The 22,451-nt window shown below is 44.7% G+C and overlaps 1 protein-coding gene across 1 annotated transcript in view; it reads left to right on the forward strand.

The window, feature by feature from the left end:
* Positions 1–22,451, forward strand: part of LOC121285105 (contactin-associated protein-like 5) — an 834,028-nt gene that overhangs the window by 727,549 nt on the left and 84,028 nt on the right. Inside the window, exon 20 of the mRNA XM_041201256.1 lies at positions 10,581–10,714. Coding sequence (XP_041057190.1) covers positions 10,581–10,714 — 134 coding nt within the window. The remainder of the gene's footprint in view (positions 1–10,580; positions 10,715–22,451) is intronic.

Raw genomic sequence — 22,451 nt, forward strand, 5'->3', positions numbered from 1 at the left:
ATCCTTGTGGGGGCCTCTTCATCACTCCTTGCATCGTCAGCCAAGTGGGCAACATTACAGACTGCCAGTCTCGCCTGAGGGTTGGGTGGGGGGGGGGGGTGGTGCCGAGTTGGGTATGTGTGGTCCAGCGAGGAAAGAAGGTTAAAGGAATGAGCACAGCATCTTCCCACATGCAGCATATATATAGAGGAAGGGCAGTAGCAGCAGCATGTGAGCAGAAGCAGGGTGCTCCAGCATGAGGTGGCAGAGCCCCCAGACAGAGCAGCAAGATGGAGGAGTTTGAGATGTTACCCTGAGTGAAGGGTCTACCAGAATAGGTTCAGCTTCCTCGACATGACTCAAAAGGCCGTGCAGGCGAAGACTTCAAAATTCTTGGGATAGGGTCAGGCATCTAAGCTATGTTGGAGACCGATCTCGCACCTCGAACATCCGGTGTCCATGCCCTGCCAGCTGTGGTCAAATTTACTGTGGCGCTCAACTTTAATGGAGCCTACCTGGCCTGTGCTGCAGAAACTCTGCGGCATCTCACAAGCAGCCGCCCACCAGTGCATAACATCAGTCATCTCTTTGTCAGGGTTGGGAAATACATAAATTTCTCGATAGATATGGAGTCATGGACTCAAAGAGCTATGGGGCCCATGTTGTTAGCTGGCTTTCCACAAGTGCAAAGTGTGATATGTTGCACCCACATCACCATTACAGAAAGCACACAGGCACAAGAGTAGAAAGTCATTTCATTCCATCAAGGTGCACCTTGTATGCGACCACTATAAGGTTTTCCTCCCTATGTGTGCACGTTTCACTGGAAGCTGCCATGACTTATTTCTTCTTAAACCTGCCGCACCTTTTCAAGCCGATACCCCAGGTCTATGGCTGGCTACTGGGGTACAAAGGTCACCCATTGAGGAGGTGGCTGCAAACTCCATGGTGCCATCCAGAGACAGGGCGTTATAAGTCACCAGACCAAGGCACTTGTCAAGCAGGCCAATGGCCTCTTAAAAATGCATTTCCAATGCCTTGACCACTCGGGAGGAGCATTGCAATACTTGCCTGCCTGGAAGTCAAGGATGCAAGTGGCCTGCTGCATTCTGCTTCGAATGGAACCAAAAGGAGGCACAAGCAGAATGCAGAGCCTGGTGATGGAGGCCAGTCATCAGAAAAAGAGGTGGAGGAGGAGGAAGAGCCTTTTACCTCAGAGGAAGATGTAATCTAAGAGGAGAAGGGTGGCAATGGGGGAAATGGTGAGCAGCATGCCTGGTTACCTAGGGCAGGCTCAGTACATGATGCCATGGTGACCAGGGAGGACCTAATTTAGAGGTGGTTCCCATAAGAGCATTGAGCATCTAGCTGCATTTTCACCAGCAAATGGCTGGCAAACCATTGTGACATAGTGTCCTTGACAACATAGGCATCTCATATCTTCCAGGAAAGGCCCATTCCCCAGCAAAAGAGAAAGTCAGCAAGTGTCCCTGAGACTCTCTGGCATCACCATTGCTGCATTCAGTACAATCAGAAACCTGGACCAGGATTTTATGGCCCCTCCTGCCCGCCGGGACATGATGGTCCCACTGAACTGAATGGAGATTTAAATGGCTCACCGCATCCACCAGAGAGATACACCCCAGCCGGGCCATAAAATCATGGCCCTGGATTCCCCCAGCTTGCGGGATTGACCTTGAGAGATCCTTTGAAAGAGGGGCCTGCAAGTATATGTTGGAGACTGTCAAAGACATGGAGACCGAGTCACTTAGTACCTAACCAAAGCCAGGCCTGGCCCCTATGTCAGGAATGAACCTGTGCAGCGTGAGGTGAGACTCAGAATGTGCAGATGTGACTGCCAACAGAATTGCTGCAACTCGACATTGCAGGATACAGGTGCCCATATGGTTGGAAAACCATTCACCTACTTATAGTTCAATTCGACACTACTGTGGGACTTGTGAGACAGCCACAATGGCCAGTGCAGCAATTCATCGAGGTTCCTTGTCAGCCCATGGCCTATAACACTTAGGTGGACAAGGACATTATTTCTATATCAGCTCCCACAACTGCAATCTTAACTTAAGGGCACATGTGTTCCTCACCTGTGAGGTGCATTCATTGAGAATTTGCAGAAATGCCCCCTCCTTCATCTCAGCACTATGGGCAGGCCTACACCAGACGGATTGCCACCCGTCATTAAGTGTACTCAGCACAACCTCCTTAAAGGCACCAATAGGTGGAAATTTTGCCTGAGAGGAGGTGCAGGCAGGCTGCTCGCCTCTCTGTCTCTACAGCTTTGAGGAGCGTCATGGCCAGCCTCTTCGTGCAGGGAGCTGTTGGTGATCTACCTGCGACTGCAGGTCCTGCAATCCTGCAGGGGCAGCTGTGGTCACTGGAACATGTGGTTCTGGCAGAGGGGATGAGGGAACCATGAAAAATGAGCACAGAGCTAGTCACCACACCCTCATCCTCCTCTGCAACTCCCTTAGCTCCGGGCTGACTTTCTGGAGGCTTGGATGGAGTGAACTACTGGGCTGCAGCAGTCGTCCATCCCCAGAGTCAGATCAAATCAGGCATCAGGAGGAGAGGGAAGAGATGTCCGAGGATATTCCAGGCCATTACACCAGCCCACACTCCAGCAATACAGATACTAGCACTGCAGAGGGATGTAGTTTAGAGTCAGTTACACATGGTGAAGGAGACTGCAGCAGAGTGTTGTGTCACCAGTGAGAAGGTCCTGTTATGGGTATGCAGCTCCTCATGTATTCTATGGAGGTCAATGCTCAAACCCTGAACAGACTGTTCCAGGCTCTTTGCAGGGAGTTAGGCTGCTCTTGCATCCACTCCAAGTGATGCTGTAGGTGTCTCTCCATGAGAGTGGCCAACCTGTCATAATTAGAGCTCATGCAGTTCAGCCCCCAAGACAAGGTTGAGCCCATCTACGTGTTGGACTCCTCCACTCGCAGTGCATGAGCTCACATTGCCCTGGGGCACCAGATGCCCATGCATCTGCTGCTAATACAAGTACTGTACCTCCTAACGTGACTCCTGAGACCCCACCTCTATGCCAACTGGAACATCATTGTCACTGCCCTCTGTCCTCCGAGGAGGGCTGTGCACAGATGTGTCTGACTCTGACACCTCCTCCTACACCCTGGTGCGGTATCCTTCACCACATGCAACCGACTCTAAACTACACTCCTGCTCTGTGCTGGCATCTGTATTGGTGAAGTGTGGGCTTCTCAGATGGCATGGCGCTTCCCCAGACACTACAGCCTCCTCCTCCTCCTGATGCCCAACCTGATCCAGCTCTGGGGGATTGCATTCACGGTCCTGAGACCAGCCGTTGAGGTATAACGCACATTTCACTTGCTGCACCGTGCTGTGATCTGCTGAAGCTGTCGAGGTGCAACCATCTACGTGGCTGGGTGTGGTGGGTCGTCGCCAACAGTGAATGACTACTGTGTCGACACTCTTTACACATATGCAATAGTCATACTTCACAAGCTATACTGTCCTATGGGAGGTCCGTGATGGGCCATCTCTTGCTGTTCGCCAACATTTACAACTACTACTCACATGACAGCATTCTGAAGTCTCCTCCCACACAGCCTTGCGAATCCTTTACCCCTTCCTTTCTCTCCCAGTGGCCGGCAAACTGGGCAGGCCTTTCTACGGGGCCTGGAGGTGTGAAAAACCCACCCTGGTGTTCGGGCCTGCCTCTGCCGCACCCCGCTGTACCCACCCTACACCCCTGTGTGAACAGCGGCTGGGACATGCTGTTTGATACGATACGCCAGCCTTTGGGACGTGTGGGCCTACACACCCATCATTGCACGGGCACTGAATCTCACTGCTGTTCACAATGGGCAAGGCACAGACGGGGGTGTACCGTGGGTATGGCTGGGTGTGGCAGAGATGGGCCTGAATGCCAGGGTGGGCTTTTCACACCTCCAGCCCCATGTAAAGGTCTGCCCAGTTTGCCGGTACAGACCCTACCCAACCAGCCCGTGCTTGTAAAACTCAAAACACGGTGTCCAGCATTAGATATGATTCCACAATTGGACAACATTTGCTAAATAATCATCAGTATGCCAAGAATTAATCAATTTAAGACTGTCAGTCAGGCTCACAATGTGCTGCATTTGTGTGTACTGGAAGCTACATATATGAACACACAGGACCCTGTTCTTTGCAGACAGGAAGAACATGTACACTCATTGCACCCATTTCAGCTAAATAAAGTAAGTGACAGCCATTTGCTGACTCATTCTTCAGGGCAATGTTTTTACCAATCAGGGTCAAGCTGCTTGGTTTGAATTTCAAACAATATTTGGCAGTTAAATGTCAGTCACCATCACTGGTGCATTCTCCATGAGAACACCCCTACCAATCAGTGTCCACTTGCCAATCAGTTGGCACTCTCTTCACATGCAGTATAAATTGTTGTTTTCCCCATATATAGATATTCTTGAGATGTATCGTGATGAGTGCAAGATGAAAAGCTTCAACATGTCTCTTTTTTTCAGCAATACAATTGAAAGCAGGTAAATTATGTTAAACCTTTATAGGAACTTGGTTGGACTGCACTTAGAGTACTGTGTACAGTCTGGTCCTAAATTACAAAATAGATAATTACACAAATAGATACACTGAAAAACATACAAAAAAAATTACAGGGGTAATACCTGAACAAGGAGATTATATATCTCCAGAAAGACTGCCAGACTAAGTCTCTTTTCTCTACAAAGACCAGGCTGAGGACTTTAAAAGTAGGAAGAGAGTTGATAGGATAGATGTAAAGAAGATTGTTTCCATTTGTGGGCTGTGCAAAACCAGAGGCCATAAAAATACAGTAGTCACTAATAAACTCAGTAAGGAATTCAGGAGGAACTTACTTACCTGGAGAGTCATTAGAATATAGAACTCACTGCCACAAGGAGTGGTTCAGGCAAGTAGCATAGATATATTTAAGGGGAAACCAGTTAAGTACATGAAGGACAAAGGAATATCAGAATATGGGGATAGTGTGAGACGAAGTTGGAAGGGAGGAGACTGGTGGGGTATCAACCCGAACATAGCCCAGTGGTGCTGAATTTCTGTGCTGTAATTTCTAGATAATTCTACAATGAGCTATTAGAGTCAACAATCTCTGTTGTAGGGGAGTTACTTACCCTACAGTTAGGAAGAGGAAATTAGAGACAAGGCTTTCGAGCTGCTTACTCACCAACCTTTAATACCCAACCTTAGTCAAGAAAGCAGAAAGACTAACATTTATATAGCGCCTTTAACAGTCTCAGGGTTTCCCAACGTGCTTTACAACCAATGGGTTACTTTTGATGTGTGATAATGTTACATATAAAAGTACCAATCACATGACAAGGGTTGGTAAAGCAATAATGTGGGTTCTTTGTTAGAAGACCTGATTATATACATACAAGGTTAACTGGGAGACATTTAAGTTTCAGTTTTTAATGGCTTTTTTACCTGGTTTGGAAAGGTTGAAAACACAGGTCTAGGCATTGTTGGGACAAAGTAAACTCAGATAGGAGGCCCGCTCCCTTCCAGTTGAGTGTTAGCGATTTTGTGGCCATCTTGTGGCTTTGGGAGGATTTTTAAAATGATCAGGACCAGGATAGCTAATCAAGGTTTTTTTAGTCCCTGCAGTGCTTGGTTTGACTGCTTGAGTTGCAATACCTTAAATGGCCACTGCTTCAGCTGGTCATTGGTTGTTGCTATACGAAACTGGTGGCGCTGTTGAGTTGTTACAGCTATTCCTGGGTTGAGGTTAAGCCCTGTCCACGAAACACAGTGATTTAGGCATGAATTGGAACTGGTTGCTTCAAAGGGTAAGTTAGAAAGGGAAAAGAAAACATTATATAGGCTTCTTTTAGTTGTTAGCAGCTCTTACTGGTGGGATTCTTCTTCCCTAGCCCCATCTGCAGTGTTAGAATCTCCACCTGATCCCCCGAGGAAATGGGATGCAGCAGTAATGGATTTTCTCCTGCCTGTGGAGTTCTGCTTAAAGCTAGACCACCCAGAGTCAGCTTGTAACGGCTGTTCCTGCACAAACCTCACAGCAGGAAGGCTTAAACAAATGTAAGATTTGTACAATCTTACTGAGACCTGGTGCCTGCTAGCTGGCACAATCCTGGAACAGAGAATTGGTAGGTAAGATATTTAGTGTTGCAGAATCACTTGCTCACAGTGATTTCTTTGTAGTTGTTTCACTTGCACACCAGTTCTTCTGCTGAATGTGAAAATGTTGAGGCTTGTATATTTCTCAGTCAAATCTTTAAAAATCGTGCTGCCACTATGTTGTGTTCTTCTTTTTGATGTAAACGCACCAATTATATGACAAGGATTGGTAAAATGATAATGTGGGTTCTTTATTAGAAGATGAGACTATATACATATAAGGTTAACTGGGAGACGATGCACACATGTCTGACCTCTGAGCTGCTGCTGTATACTGAGTTCGAGTCAAAGGACTACTCCATCACATCCTGTGTTGAGCTGGTAGGGATTGACAGCAGTTTAAGATATGCTTCCTTCAAGGTACATGTGTGTTACATCACAACAATAGTGACACGACGATCTGCTTTTGTGATGTTGATGGAGGGATAAATATTGACTGGGACACCAGGGGGGGCAGAATTTTGCCCTTGGCAGGGGTGCTCGGCGGGGGCAGTGGGGAAGCCGACCACCGCCCACGATCGGCACCGCACCGCCATTTCACCTGGTGGGCCAATTAAGGCTGAGCCTTGCCTGGGTGGGTGAGTGGGGTGTGGAATGTGAGCTGGCCGAGCACAACTCACTTTGCGCATGAGTGAGCGTTGCATAATCTCCCTGAGGCATGGCGCTGCCTCAGGGTGATGAAGAGATATTTAAAAAAAAACACTAAAAAAAAATGTAATGAAACATGATCCCTCCTGTGACGCTGTCACATAAGCAGGGACATGTTATTAATTAAATTTTATAACTTTTATTCTATTATTATTTGCTTTTGGAAACTTCATCCTGCCCGTGGATGAGGTTTTAAAAAAAATGCAAAGGCTGCTTGGCCTTTTCGTTAGGTTGGATGGGCAGCGAAAAAATTAATTTAATTGATTGTTTAATGGCCTTAACAGGCCTTTTAATTGTCGGTGGATGCGCGGTGCCCACTCCAACGTGCACCCGCCGACCGAACTATTGCGCGACTGCGCGTTGAAGTCAGCACACTCGGCTGATGTCAACACGCACCATTTCATGCTCGAATGGGTCGGGTGAAAGTTTCTGCCCCGGGGATAACTCTCCTGAACTTCTTCCAAATCGCGCCTTTTGTGCCCTCCTGGAAAGGTGGACAGGGCCTCAGCACCGCACTGGAGTGTCAGCCCGGCTTTCTGTGCTCAGGTCTTTGGAGTGGGCCTTAAACCCACAGCCCTCTGAGATAGAGTGAAGAGTATGCCCCGCTGTGCCACGGCTAGCAGCATTGAGAGATCCTCGGAGCTTATTCTTTTTAAATTGAGAAGCCCGGATCAAGAGACAAAGCAAGGTTTGAGTGACTGCAAGAGAAGTAAACAGAATTTATGATATTGTGATACCGAACCTGTGAGCTTAGAAGAATCCGAGGATTGGAGGAGGAAAGGAATACTGGAAGATGGGATGACTAGCATGGGGTGGAATTTTACACCCCTCCCCCTCTCAGGCTGGCGGGGGAAGGTGGGGGGTGGGGGGGCGTAAAATGCTGCTATGGTGACAGTACCGTGCCAGTCACCTGCCCACCTCAGCTGGTAATTTACCAGTGCCGGGAAGTGCATAGGCCACATGGCCTTTTATGCAGGCTGAGGGAGGTCCCTCCTGTTCGGGTATCCCATACGCAAAGGGGAAGTGGTGGCGTAGTGGTAATGTCAGTCGACTAGTAATCCAGCAGCCCAAACTTATGATCTGGGGACACTTATTCAAATCTCATCACAGCACATATGGCACTTAAAATCAGCTAATTACTAATTGTAGTGAATTCATAAAAAAATTTAGAATTGAAAGCTAATCTCGGTAATGGCGATCATGAAACTCTCATCACTTGTCATAAAAAACAATCCAGTTCGTTAATATCCTTTTAAGATACCCTTCAGTTTCATAGGGTATCACCAGATATGGAGAGCGGGTGGGAAAATGGAGTTGAAGTCCAAGATCAGCCACGATCGCCTTGAATGGTGGAGCAGGCTCGATGGGCCGTATGGTCCAAACCTGCTCCTCCTGTGGTAAAGAAATCTGCTGTCCTTACCTGGTCTGGCCTACATGTGGCCCCAAACTCTCAGCCATGTGGTTTACTCTTAACCGCAAGCCACTCAGTTGTGGCAATTAAGGATAGACAACAAATGCTGGCCTTTACTTTTCATGAAAGAGTTTTAAAAAATTACTCCCCCTACCTCCGTGCATTCCCCCTGCCCTCCCAAACTTGGTCTCTACCCTTCCCTCCCCCCTTGCTGGGGTCTGCCTGACTACAGCTGCCAGCTCCGTGATTGGAGACGGAAGTCTAACCCTGAGCCAGTTAACGGTCCAGAGGCGATAAAATTGGCTCAGGGCTACCTGGCTTCGTGGAGTTGGGGTTGAGGGGGTGGTGGGAGGTGGCGCAGAACCTCTGCGTCTGTGTAAAATCCAGTCCCTATTTCGGGATACAAGGAAAGACTGAGTTATCGAGGTGGTGTGATGTGCGTTGGTCTTAATACTGTGAGGATGCAGGAGAGCAAAGGTTAATGCACGCACGACATTGTGGAGCTGGAAAAATTAATAAGACACTATCCTACTTACAGGCAGGTTTCATTAATTTGTCTTCCGCTGATCAGACATTGGCATCTTTCCAAAAATACTCTGGCTTATTGTTCCAAATCATCCTTTGCGTTCTGACTGCCATGATTGATGTATCACCAGAATGAATTAAGGATTAATTTCTAAATTGTCACAAAACAGAAGTGGATTTCCTCCCACCTTTATTTAAATTCTTTGTTAAATAGAGTCCTTGTGAACCTTTGTGTGCACTGGGCCATGAATCGATAAACGTATGTTCATTCAAATGCTATGTTTTGAATCTTTAAAGCAACTTTTTGAATCCTCAGTTGCAGCTGATGCCATTGACAGGATTTATATTTGTGAACGTTCCCACAATGAAGGTGACAAGCTATGTTTATTGTCCATCTTAACTGTTGTGAGGACATTAAGAATCAAGTGTACTGTGTAGGATGAGAGTCAAACATAGATCAGTTCGGGGGAGCTTTATGCGAATCAAGAAACTTTCACAGTCACATTCTGCAGTGGCCCAAAATTGTCTCATTTAAGCTTTCGCCCCTTGTCGCAAAACGTGTATTTATACAGTACCTTTAATGTAATAAAATGCTGCTCTTGAATATTGCTGTAAAGAGAGACATGTTGTCGTAGCTTTTCTCCTTGGACTCACCAAGACAAACACTAAAGTGCCGAATTTCGAACAATCACAACAATTTATAGTACAGGAGGAAAGGGTGCCTTCTTCATACCAAATATGCCTGTTGAGGGGATGCTCCCTTAAAAAATCCCAATTAGTGACTGTTTCCCAACAGGAGCAAATTCAGGACCCAGACAGTTTCCAACCTGTTTCCCAGCCCCAGCGGGAAAATCCAGCCCTTGATGTCTGCCTCCAGCAGTTAGCCAAGATAGGGAGATCGCATTTAGTTGGCATTATGGTTATAAACCCTGCAGCCTACCATTCCACAATAAGACACGTTGGAGATCTCACTCCACCTGCTACCAGAAGTGAACCTGCTAGCACAGCAAAGTTGACGCTTCTAAGACACACTGCTGCTATGTGAAACTAGAGATTTTGTTCACACACTATCTTTGCGCTGTCTGACCTGAGATTACTGTATGCTCATTCCTCAATGCTAGCATCTACTCACCTTGAAGAAAAATTCCATTGTCAAGGTGTTTTCTTTTGAAATGTTATTGGAATTGTTACCATTTTGTACTTGCCTTCTTAAGCATTATTCCAGTGTCAGAGGACCCAGTATCCACACCCCTTGCCATCGAATACAGGTACCATGCTCCAGAACACATCCATAAATTGTGTCTTGGTATCACTGGTTGTGCTACAGTGAGGGACTCCCTACAAGCCCAACCTGTGACAGGATGGGGTGAGACATCCCAGATGGTGAGCTAAGGTTCTGATTGTTTGATGATGATTCATTGAAAACCTTCATCGCTTGAGCCCAAAAATTATAAGGGAAAGAGGTAATAGGGGAAATTAGAACTCTCTTTAAAAAATTGCTCATTCCCCATTTTATATTATTAACATTTCCAATCAACCAAAGGAATAACATGTCTGGTCTGAGAATGGGTTGGTTACAAGTTGACCAACACCTGTGAATGTCCTCATGAAGAGAGTGTAAAGACATTCTGTCAGCTCAGTTAGTCATAACAGGCATTATGGAGGGGCTTTAGCAGGGGCTTAGCTTTGTTTGCAACTCTGTTTACTTAGTGATCATGGGGGTTTCATTGTGTCTGTTCTTGTTGGAAGTCTTATATTGACTCTTTCAGCAAACTTGGCTTTCTTTACCTATAGCTTCTTACCTTTCTTGTTTTAGGGAGCCTCCAGATCAGATACAAGCTAGATAACAATAAAGACACCGATATTTTTAGCATCGATGGCATGAAGTTGGCAAATGGACAACTCCACAGTGTGAAGATTGATCGGGAAGGGAGAGATGTCTACGTTCAGGTAATGCTCCCACACGTTCAACGAGGAAGGTAAAAGCACAAACACAAAGGTGATTTCAGTTGAAATTGAGAAAGCAATTTGTAGGGCTAAGAATAATGAAACTCAGCACAGAAATTGTAAAGAAAAGAGTAAGTAAGTCAGTTAGAAGCCGTAGACTGTAGGATTGAGGGAAGATGAAAGAAAGTTAGGAGTCCTGTCATTTTGAGGTCCTCAGTTTGAGACAAGGCAATGAGCCAACATAATTAGAGTGCATGGGTGAGGAAGGACATAGTTGTTGCTTGAGAGAGATAAGAGGAAGTTCATATGATCAATGACTGCAGCAGTCAGCCTGAATGAAGGGACAAGCAAAGCTGTAACAGTGAGAGAGAGGGAGGCAGAAGATGAAAGAGGAGCAATCCATTAAATAAATGTTGATGTTTGTATTCTATTCAAGAGTATCAAGGAGTGTATGAAGAAACTTCACCAGACTTCAGAGCAATGTTGAAGGCTTGAATATACATATGCCTTTATTTCTAGACTTGTCTATTCCAAAATGCTCCTGACCAGCCTCCCACGTTCTACTTTGTCAATTTGAGATCATCCAAAACCCTGCTGCCTGTGTTCTTACTCACACTAAGCCCCATTCACTTATCGCTCCTTTGTCCTATGACTTCATTGGTTCTTAGTCAGGCAATATCTCAAATTTAAAATTCTCATCCTTGTTTTCAAATCGTTGTACAGACTCGCCCCTCTCCCTAAATCTGTTACTGCCTCCAGCCCCATTACCTTCCAAGATAGCTACACTCATCAAAGCTGGTCTTTGAGCATGCCCAGTTTTAATTGTTCCACTACTGGTGACCATCTCTTCAGTTAACACGGTCCTAAGCTCTGGAATTCTCTGTCTCTCTACCATATTCTTCCTTTAAGATGCTCATTAAAACATATTTGACTGAGCCTTTGGTCAACTGTGCTAATGTTGCCTTATGTGACTTGGTGCCCAGTTCTGCATTATAATGCTCATGTAAAGCATCTTGGGAAGTTTTATTGCGCTAAAAGCACTAAATAAATATACAAATTGTTGTTATAGGCTTTATAGATAATTACGACCCAGTGAGGAGAGAAGCTTTGGGTCCAAGTGATAAAACCAAATTTATTAGCAATAATCATTTGCAAAATGCTGCCTTGGATGAAGAGTATTTTAGGTGGTGACAATTGGAGGTTGCTCAGATCTTGTGCCTAGTTAAAATGACCCCTGTTGTCACCGATGGCAAGACCTGAGAGCTCTGTGTGTACTACCCCTGACATTCCATCTTAGGGCACGGCACATTAATGCTCCCATATACTGTGCTACCTCGGAGCCATCCATTTTCACCTCCAACATATATCTCTCTGTTAGAATTGAAACATTTTCCAGCAGGATGCCCAAAATTCTCTGCCAAAAATGGCAACAAGCTTAATGGCCCTCAAAGATATTAATGGGCAGAATGTCACGCCCCGTGGGCGGCGCACACCCAACCTCATAGGGCGTAAAATAGTGCGCGATGACGTTGGGCGAGCGTCCCGACGCCATCGCACACTTGCACGATATTTTGGTCCGCGGGTGTGCACGAGAGTCAGCAGTGCGACCGCCAACAATTAAGATCCCTATTTAGGCCCTTAACCAATTAATGGAAAGCTATTTCTCGTTGCCCGTCCGACCTTATGGTTGGCGGGCAGGTGAATCGGCCAGGCGGCCTTTTGATTTTTTTTAGCAAACCTCATCCACGACCGGGATGAGGTTCCCACAATTAAATAAAGAATGAATCTAAATTTCGGGGCAGAATTTTTACTCCGTTAATGTGGTTGTGAGTTGAGTCCCATGTCGGGACATTGCTTTCAGATTTTAAAACTCTTTATTTTTGATTTTGAAGCTGTTCAGCTCCCCTGAGGCAGCTCTCAGCCTTCAGGGACCTTTCAGTGCACGCTCCCCTGTCCATGCGCAGACCTCCGCATTCACCCTCCTCCTGCCCCCACCCCGACGGTGCTGAGGTTCTCAGCGTGCGTTTCACGCTGGATGGCCATTAATTGGCTCCCAGGCCCAGCCACCGTGACTGCCTGGCGACCCAAAAATCCTTTAATGGTCCTGTAACCTGTGGTGTAAAGGAATTAACCCGTGGATTCTGAACCACCACTACTGGATGGATAATTTGCACTGCTCCACCATTAACCTCGCAAAAATGGCAGCTCATCCCCAACCATCCCATATGTTACAAGAAATTGCTACATTTCCCATTAATTGCCTATTATTGCTCTAAGTTAGTGCTTTTGCTTAACTTTGGAGATGCATTGTTAAAGAAGAGATTAACGTTCCTGTGATGCCACTCAACCTCTCTGGCCCGGGAAGTGAGCTGTGGAGGTTCAGTCCTCCAGTTATTAAATTGTTGTTAGAGATTTTTAATGTTTTAAGTTTTAAGTTTAATTATTTTTCTTAATTTTCCTTTTGGCTCTCAGTCGTATCTTTCCTTTTCTTTTTACCTCTCTTTCTGCAGGTGATTTAATCCCGGTTCACCCGAATTCTTTCTTTGCCCTTCTCCTGTTTCAGCCTCTTATCCTTAAATATCATCGATTAAGCAGCTAGATTGTTTTGGTTCGCCAAGATCCCAGGTCCCCTGTTTCCCTCTCAGCACCCTGCTACTAGCGCGTCCTTCCAGTAACTTGTGGGGACAAAAAATTTTCAAGTTGGAGGGCAAGGGAATAATTTTAACTCATGGGGCAGACCACAAGCTTTCCCACTGCAGCAAAACCTGTACTGACGTTTTTTTTTTTCTGAATTGAGTAACCTTGATGAAGGAGCAAGGTCCCATCGTGTGGGATGCCGTCTGGATTAAAAAGTGAAGGGTTAAGTAACTTTGTGCTTTGGTTTCAAAAGTCTGGAGATTGTAGCATGAGTAACAAAAAAAAAGACAATGCTAATTGAATATAGCTACAGTTCCATCTGTACACTAGATTGCATTTCACATGTGTCATTTAAAGTACTATTCCAGTTTGTTTTTTAATGCACTGCATTGGGGGAGATGATGGCATAGCGTTAATATCACTAGACTAACAATCCAGAAGCCTAGGGCCCTGGGGTCATGGGTTCAAATTAGATTAATAAGTCTGGAGTTGAAGCTAGCCTCAGTAATAGTGACCGTGAAACTATCAGTTGTAAAAGCCCATCTGGCTAGGAAAGGAAATCTGCCATCCTTACCTGCTTTGGCCTACGTGTGACTCCAGACCCACAGCAATGTCGTTGACTCAACTGCTCTCTGAAAGGCCCTAGCAAGCTGCTCAGTTCAAGGGCAATTAGCCATGGGTAACAAATGCTGACCTTGCCAGTGACACCCACATCCCACATGAAAGGATAAAGCAACAACATTCCTAAACTGAGCCCCTGGTTAACAGAAAGGTGAGGATGTTGTTCCATTGATTTTTATGTGAAAATAATGCCCCAGGCTGCAGCTGTGATTAGGAACTACTTAAATCCCAGTATCTTTCACACAGGATGAAGGTATATTGACGCCAATGTTCTTCTCAGAACTCTGTGAGATTCTGCCTCTGTCTAGTGTTAATACAGCATCTTAATGAATTGGCTTTCCCTGGTGCTCAGTCTACTGTTAAAGATTTTAAAGGTTTTGTCTGCTTTCTATTGAGTTGCAGGATTGTAGCTGAATGGCAGCTGCAGGTATGGGCAATGAGGCAGATAGTCTGCCTTCGTGAGTTTCATACTGAATCTCCATTTAGGGAATTTTCAAGATGGCAGCTTCTGAAGGCATCTCATGGTCAGAGCGTTAAAGCGATTCTTATATTCCTCATTAAAATTAATTTAAAAATTCATAAGGCATGATCATTTGATGATATGATGAAAATTATCTCCAAATTTTGTACAAAAATTGAGTAATTGACCATTGTTAGATCTCCTCCATAAAGAGAAACATCATGAGGCACAGCTACTTTTGTCATTGTGCTTTATATTGATTTCACTAGTATTCAACTTATTTAAAAAATACATTCTAATAGTGCCTTATCACTCCAAGCAGCAAGTTACTTTTTGAAATGTAATGTTTGTTGCTGTACAAACAGACAAGGTAGCAATGTTTTGAATTACAACTGTTAGGAAAGCTACTAGAATGTTATTGTTTATTGCAAGGGGAATTGAATACATAAGTAGGAGGTTTTGCTTCTAGTTTAGAAGAGTAGGAGGTGACTTGATTAAAACAAAAAGATCCTCAGGGGGCTTAACAGGGTAGATGTGGGGAGGGTGTTTCCTCTTGTGGGAGAATATGGAATTGGAGGTCACTGTTTCAAAATAAAGGGTCACCTATATAGGACAGAAATGAGGAAAAAGGTTTTCCCTCAGAGGTTTGTGAGACTTTCGGAATTCTCTTTCTCAAAAAGTGGTTGAAGCAGAGTCCTGGAATATCTGAAAAGCAGAGGTAGATAGATTCTTGATAAGCAAGGGGGTGAAAGGTGAGTGGGGGTAGGCGGGAATGTAGAGTTGAAGTTGCAATCAGATCAGCTATCATCTTATTGAATGGCGGGAGCAGTCTTGAGGGGCCGAGTAGCCTAACTCCTGCTCCTAAAGTGGCTGTTCATATGACTACACCTCAAAAGTTCTTCTGTGGCTGAAAATCACTTTAAAATGCCTTGATGTTTTAAAAGGAGCTATTTAAATGCTATCTTTCTTCTTAGTTATGGATGCTCGTTTAAGGTTGTCTTTGACAACTGACCATGATACTTGTCGTGTTATTATGATATGGCAGGTGGTATTTGCCAGGCTGACCAAATCCCAAAGGGAAACTTGGCCAGGCTATCACAATGATTTTTCGATTTGTATTTACTATGAGAAGGCACATACACTGAAGTCAGAAGTAAAGAGTCCACCACTACCTTTGGAGATTTTAAAGATTCAATTAAACATTTGTAACAAAAGAAAATAAAATGTTAAACACACAAGATTCCAGTTACATAGTTAAACTTAGTCTTCTAACAGTTTCCAAAAGATTTATACTTAGCTAGACTCCAAACTACACACCCTTTTCAGGTAACAGTCCAAAGAGATTCTTAATCTTTAAAACATCCAGCAATATTACTACAAGCACCCACTGTTGCTATAAGGGAGGTGGTTCACAGCTTGTCTCTCCTTCTCACCCAGCAAAGGAGATCCAAGGCTTTAAACAAAACCTTGCTCTCTAGAACAAGCAAACAGTTGTCTGGAGTGACTAGAAGCTGCTACTTCACAGTACGCTCTTCAAGATCTCACATGGCCACTCCTCATACCACTTTCAATCTTTCCTTAAATATATTTTCTCCCTTTTGATTATTTAAATCCATTGTTTCAAACTTTCCTTAAAACTCAAACTCTTCCAAATATAAGGTCATTCATGTTTCCATCTTGTCTTTGTTTTTGGGTCAATAAAACATAGAAACATAGAAAATAGGAGCAGGAGTAGGTCATTTGGCACTTCGAGCCTGCCTCGCTATTCAATATGGTCGTGGCTGATCCTCTACCTCTACTACACCTGCGCACTCCCCATACCCCTTGGCATCTTTAGAGTCCAGAAACCTACCTGTTTCCTTCTTAAATAGACCAGTGATTTGGCCTCCACAACCTCCTGTGGTAGAGAATTCCATAGGTTCACCACCCCTTGAGTGAAGAAGTTTCCCCTCCTCTCAGTCCAAAATGGTCTACCCCATATCCTGAGACTTTGACCCCTTGTTCTAGATCCCCCCAGCTAGAGGAAATATCATCGCTGCATCTAGTCTGTCCATTTAAGTCAGAATTTTATACATATAAATGAGATTTCCTCTCATTCTTCTAAACTCCAGTGAATACAGGCCTCGTCGGCCCAACCTCTCCTCATAAGACAGTCCTGCCAACCCAGGAATCAGCCTGGTGAATCTTTGCTGCACTCCCTCTGTGGCAGCATATCCTTTCTTAGGTAAGGAGCACAAAACTGCATACAATACCCCAGGTGTGGTCTCACCAAGGCCCTGTTTAGTTGCAGTAATATATCCTCACTCCTGTACTCAAGTTCTCTCGCAATGAAGGCCAACATACCATTTGCCTTCTTGGCTGCTTGCTGCACCTGCATGCTTGCTTTCAGTGATTGGTGTACAAGGACACCCAAGTCCCTTTGTACATCAACATTTCCCAATCTATCACCATTTAAATAATACTCTGTCATTCTCTTTTTCCTGACAAAGTGGATAACTTCACACTTAACCGTGTTACTCTGCATCTGCAATGTATTTGCCCACTCACTCAACCTGTCTAAATTGCCTTGAAGCCTCTTAACACCTTCCTCGATGCTCACATTCCCACCAAGTGTCATGCCATCAGCAAAAGTTGGAAATATTATATTTGGTTCCCTCATCCAAACCATTGCTATGTCATTGATATATATTGTGAATAGTTGAGGCCCAAGCACTGATCCATGTGGTACCCAACCAGTCAATGCCTGCCACTCTGAAAAAGACCCATTTATTCCTGTCCGCTACCCAATTCTCAATCCATGCAAATATTACCCCCAATCCCCTGTGCTTTAATTTTACACACTAGCCTCTTTTGTGGGACTTAATCAAAAAATTTCTGAAAATCCGAAGACACCACATCCAGTGGTTCTCCTTCTGCTAAAGGGGAGGTGATGGTGTAGTGCTACTGTTGCTGGACTAGTAATCTAGAGATCCAGGGTAATCTTGTGGGGATGCAGATTCAAATCCTGCCATGGCAGATAGTGGAAAGTCAATTCAATTTCTTTAAAATCTGGAATTAAAAATCTAATGATGACCATGAAAACATTGTTGATTGTTGTAAAACCCCACCTGGTGCACTAACACCCTTTAGGGGAGGTAATTTACCTTACCTGGTCTAGCATACGTGTGACTTTAGACCCACAGCAATGACTCTGAAATGGCCTAGCAAGCCACTCAATTAGAGATGGGCAATAAATGCTTGCCTAGCCAGTGATGCCCAAGTCCCATGAACAAATTAAAAAATATTAACAAAAGAAAATTATTTAAGCACATACATAAGATTACAATTACTTGATATTATAAAAAATCCTAAAATTACTAATTAACCTGACTCCTGATCACACACCCCCTTTCAGGCAACAGTCCAAATAGATTTTAAATTTAAATAAGCAATACAGCAAGGCTGCCACAGCATCCACTCGACAGTGGAATTCCAAAGTATTTTTAACACAACTTTAGCTACTTGAGCAGCTCTTCTTCAGAGTGGCTAGAGGCTTTTCCCAAGCCTGGTTCACACGATATACCTTTCCAGATTTTCCATGGCAACCATCACATAGCCTTCCAGCCTCCTCTATATATGTTTCTCTCTCTTGAATGTGTAAAATCCCATTGTTCTACATGTCTTTGGAAATTTACTTTTCCCATAATATAAAAATCTTTCATGCTGTCAATATGGCCTATTCCTTTTGAGAAAAATAAACCTATTGCCTTGCCTCAGTTATCTTGCCAGTTGTAACCATTACATCATCCCTTTGAAAATCAAACAACCCCTTCACTTATCTAAAAATGAACATTTCATTCACATCCCATCTGTGGAACCCTCATTCTAGCTTATCCATCTCTATTCTAAAAATCTGTTTTTCACCTGCTCTTGATATTTTCAATCTGGTAGTCTGAGCATCTCTAGTCTAGTTAAATCACTCACACAGACAGAACCATGCACACTCACACCCACAGGCCTACAATAATATTATGAAAAATCGTGACAACAGTGTTTACCATTCAGCTGAACAGGGCCTTCAGCTTAATCCACCATTTAAAAAATACCATTTCTGATGGTGCAAAACATCCCTGCAAACTTTTTGAACATTTCTCAGCCTAGGTTATGCACTCAAGTGATGTTTGAACCCATGTGGTTGTCAACTTGGCTCAGTTAATAGCATCATCCACTTTGAGTCAGCAATTGTAGCTTCTACAAGCAGGTTAAAAGGATGCAGGTTAAAAGCAGGTTAAACACTTCTCCTGGATTGGAGAACACAATCTAGACTGAAATTGAATTGCAATACTGAGGGGGCTCTGTATTGTTGCCTTTTGAATGAGGCATTAACTGCCTGGTCAGACGAATGAGAGAGATACCTAAGGCATTCTTGGAAGTGGAGCTGGGAGTTTGCTAGATATTTCAGCCAACATTCTTCCCTCAGCAAACACCACTAAAAGCAACTTACCCCTGGCCATTCATCTCACTGGCTGTTTGCGGGACATTGCTGTGAGCTTATTGGCTGCTGTTTCCCTGCGTAACAACTGTGGTTGCATTTCAAAAGCAATCCATTGGTTCTGAGGTGCTTTGGAAAATCCTGAGTTTGTGATAAGACAATGTGAGAATGGCAGTCCAGAGTATGAATGCTACTGACTGAGTCAAGGTCATTGTGTATCCTGCACATAGAGTGAAAGCTGGACAAATGAACACTTATTAAGAGAGCCAAATAATTTACATGGTGAAATGTACAAGAGGCACTCTGTATCCACAAGCACCTTTTTTTAATACTGTGTATGCGCAATTCGACTGTTTGAGAACGATGGAGCAGCCAACGGCCAGGACCAAGGATGGTGCTGCATGGATCAGCACAGCCGGGCAGTGGCATCCTCTTAACCTGCACAAGGTGGCACAACAGCTCCAAATGCACTATGTGGAGAAAAATGCCTAAACTTAACTGTATGAATATTTTATGTATTCCACTGTATCTCTGCCTATTTCAGTCTCGAACAACTGTCTGGGGAACAATGAAACTGCAGACACAGGTCCTGGGGATCTCGTCCCTGTTTACAATTTATTTATCAGCTTCTTAGCCCCTGTCTGCAGAAGACCCTTGTGTTCTTCCCCTTTACCTTGTGTCTGTTGCAGAGGGCAGGGCGTGAGGTGGAGCGGATGGAGACCCCCCACCCCCCCGTAAACACTGCCCAGCACACGCCACGGACGCCCCATGCATACCAGCACACTCCCGGGAAACGTGGTGGTCATCGGCGCATGCGCAGGGTGAAACTCAGCTCAGTCCTAAATGATGGGCCCCTTATCCCGAGTCTGTGACCCCGTGTTTTAGATTCTCTGACCAGCATCCACCCTATCAGCGGAGTGACATCACTAGATTTCCGCCCACGCACGGACCAGTGCACGGACCGCCGTCTTGTGTTGGCAGGAGACATAGTGGCACATCGGCAGGAATGGAATATCCTGCTGGCCTGAGGGGCTGGAAAATTCCGGCCAGTGTTTTTAAAATTATCCTGTGGAATGAATTAATTATGGAATGTGGGGTCACTGGCTGGGCTGGCATTTGTTGTCGATCCCTAATTGTCCTTGAGAAGGTGATGGCGAGCTACTTTCTTGAACCGCTGCAGTCCATCTGGTATACTTACTTACTAATTACGAGCCGCAGACAGCCTTCAATGCACCAAGCCCTTTTGCAAATTAAAACACAGATCACAGCCTTTTATATTGTTATGTTATTCATAAAGAAGTAGAAACTAATTGTTATGAGAATGTACATCCCGGGTCCGACATTTTACTGCTGCAGTGTAGCCATGTCTTGGGTAACAGTGCAAAAGTGCACCAGCCACAAGGAGGTGTAAGAAATATACTTGATGAAGCTCCAGCATTTTGAATCCAAAGTTTGATTATTTCCAACTTATGGGAGCCAGAAGATATAGCGCAGCCCTTTGCAAAGCTTCTGTATCTGGAACACAAGAAATAGGAGCAAAGGGGCCCATCGAGCCTGCTCCGCCATTCAATATAATCATGGCAGATCTTGGGCTTCAACTCCACTTTCCTACCCGCTCCCCATATTCCTCGAATCCCCCAGAGACCAAAATTCTGCCTATCCCAGCCTTAAATGTATTCAACAATGGAGCATCCACAGCCTTCTGGGGAAGAGCATCCCAAAGATGCTCTTTGAGTGAAGTAATTTCTCCTCAGCTCAGTCCTAAATGATGGGCCCCTTATCCCGAGTCTGTGCCCCCGTGTTTTAGCTTCTCCGACCAGCATCCACCCTATCAAGCCCCTTCAGAATTTTGTACATTTCAGTGAGATCGCCTCTCATTCTTCTAAACTCCAGATAATATAGACCCAATTTGCTGCGCCTCTCATTATAGGACAACCCCCTCATCCTAGGGACCAATTTAGTGAACCTTCCCTGTACTGCCTCCATTGCAAGTATACCTTTTCTTACATGTGGAGACCAAAACTGCACACAGAACTCCAGATGTGGTCTCACCAAAACCCTGTACAACCCTAGTGGGTTGCATTCCAATCTCTTTGCAATGAAGGCCAACATGCAATTTGCCTTCCTAATTGCTTGGTATACCTGCATGCTAACTTTTTACATTCCTTATGCGAGCACACCCAAGTCTCTTTGAAGATCAACACTTACAATTTTCTCACCTTCTTAAAAAAAAATTCAGCTTTTCTATTCTTTTGTCCAAAGTGAATAACTTCATACTTCCTTACGTTATAAACAACTTTCACTGAATTGAGATTACTGGAATTTCCCCCGGCTGGTGTACTTTCTTCCCCTAGATTCCTGCAAGATGAGGATATGTAGTCAGGGGCAGGTAACAGCAGTTTTTGTGATTGAAATTGCTTCTGTGGAATTGGGAGCTCTATACCCAGCATGCATTATGGCAGAGAAACTGCTCTGTCTCTGGGGTTGAATAATCAAGTGTCTTTGTCTCAGGGATAGAATGATTTCTCTGCTGCTCTGGATGCTGGGCCAAGAATTGCCCATTCTACAGTTTTTTTTTAAATTACGTACCAAGAAAAGACAGCTGCAGAAGAGGACTGCTGATGCAACTCTCTCAGGTCTTTGTAAGTTACAAGTTCCACTGTACTCACTAACACTGTGAGTCTTGCTGTTCAGGAAAGTAAACATATACTTAGTTCTGCCCTGGGCTCCAGATGACACATCAGCCTCCTGCAGAGTCCCTCCTCATGGCACCAAAGCTCAGAACCATCCTTTACTGCATTGCCTTGGTAAATGTCAAACAACTATGATGTTACAACAGCAGGGAGCAATAATTCCAATTTTCCGGTGAACCCAGAGTTGCTGATCAGGCGAGGGGATGGTAAAACTGCAATCAGCAGCAAGCTGAGATCCGCAAGTCAGGAATGGTGAGTTCCCCAGGACATTAGATTTGCAATCTACACCTCTCTTAAAGTGCAAAGGGATGTTGGTCCAAAGCCCTCTCTTTATTCCAGTGCTTCAGGTGGATATCAGTTCCCAGAGCAGCACTGAAAGTAGGTCAGCAAGTTGGAATTCTCCCAGAGGGTTGTGCCTGCTCCATCTTTGAGTATATTTAAGTCTGAGACAGACAGGTTTTTGGTCTCTCAGGGAATCAAAGGATACAGGGAGCAGATGGGAAAGTAGAGTTGAGGCACCCAGTTCCGCCATGATTGTATTGAATCGCAGAGCAGGTTGGAGAGGCTGTCTGGTCTAGCCCTGCTGCTATTTCATATGTTCATACGTAAGTTCTACAGTGCAAGAATTTCAATTTTTTAACGAGACCCGCAAGCTCACAAAAGATAAATATTTATGCGTTCACTTAAATTATAGCACGTGGCCAGCTAGGGATTTCTACTGGGCAACCTGGGATCAACACTTCATCTACAAATCTGTCCTCAGTAGTAGGGTGATGTGTAAAACCTAGATTATGTTGACAAGCCCCGGCGGGACAAGTGTCTCCAACTAAACCAAGTGAAACATTCTGGTACCAACTT

The sequence above is a fragment of the Carcharodon carcharias genome, chromosome 12, assembly GCF_017639515.1.
Source record: "Carcharodon carcharias isolate sCarCar2 chromosome 12, sCarCar2.pri, whole genome shotgun sequence".
In the NCBI taxonomy this organism is placed as follows: domain Eukaryota; kingdom Metazoa; phylum Chordata; class Chondrichthyes; order Lamniformes; family Lamnidae; genus Carcharodon; species Carcharodon carcharias.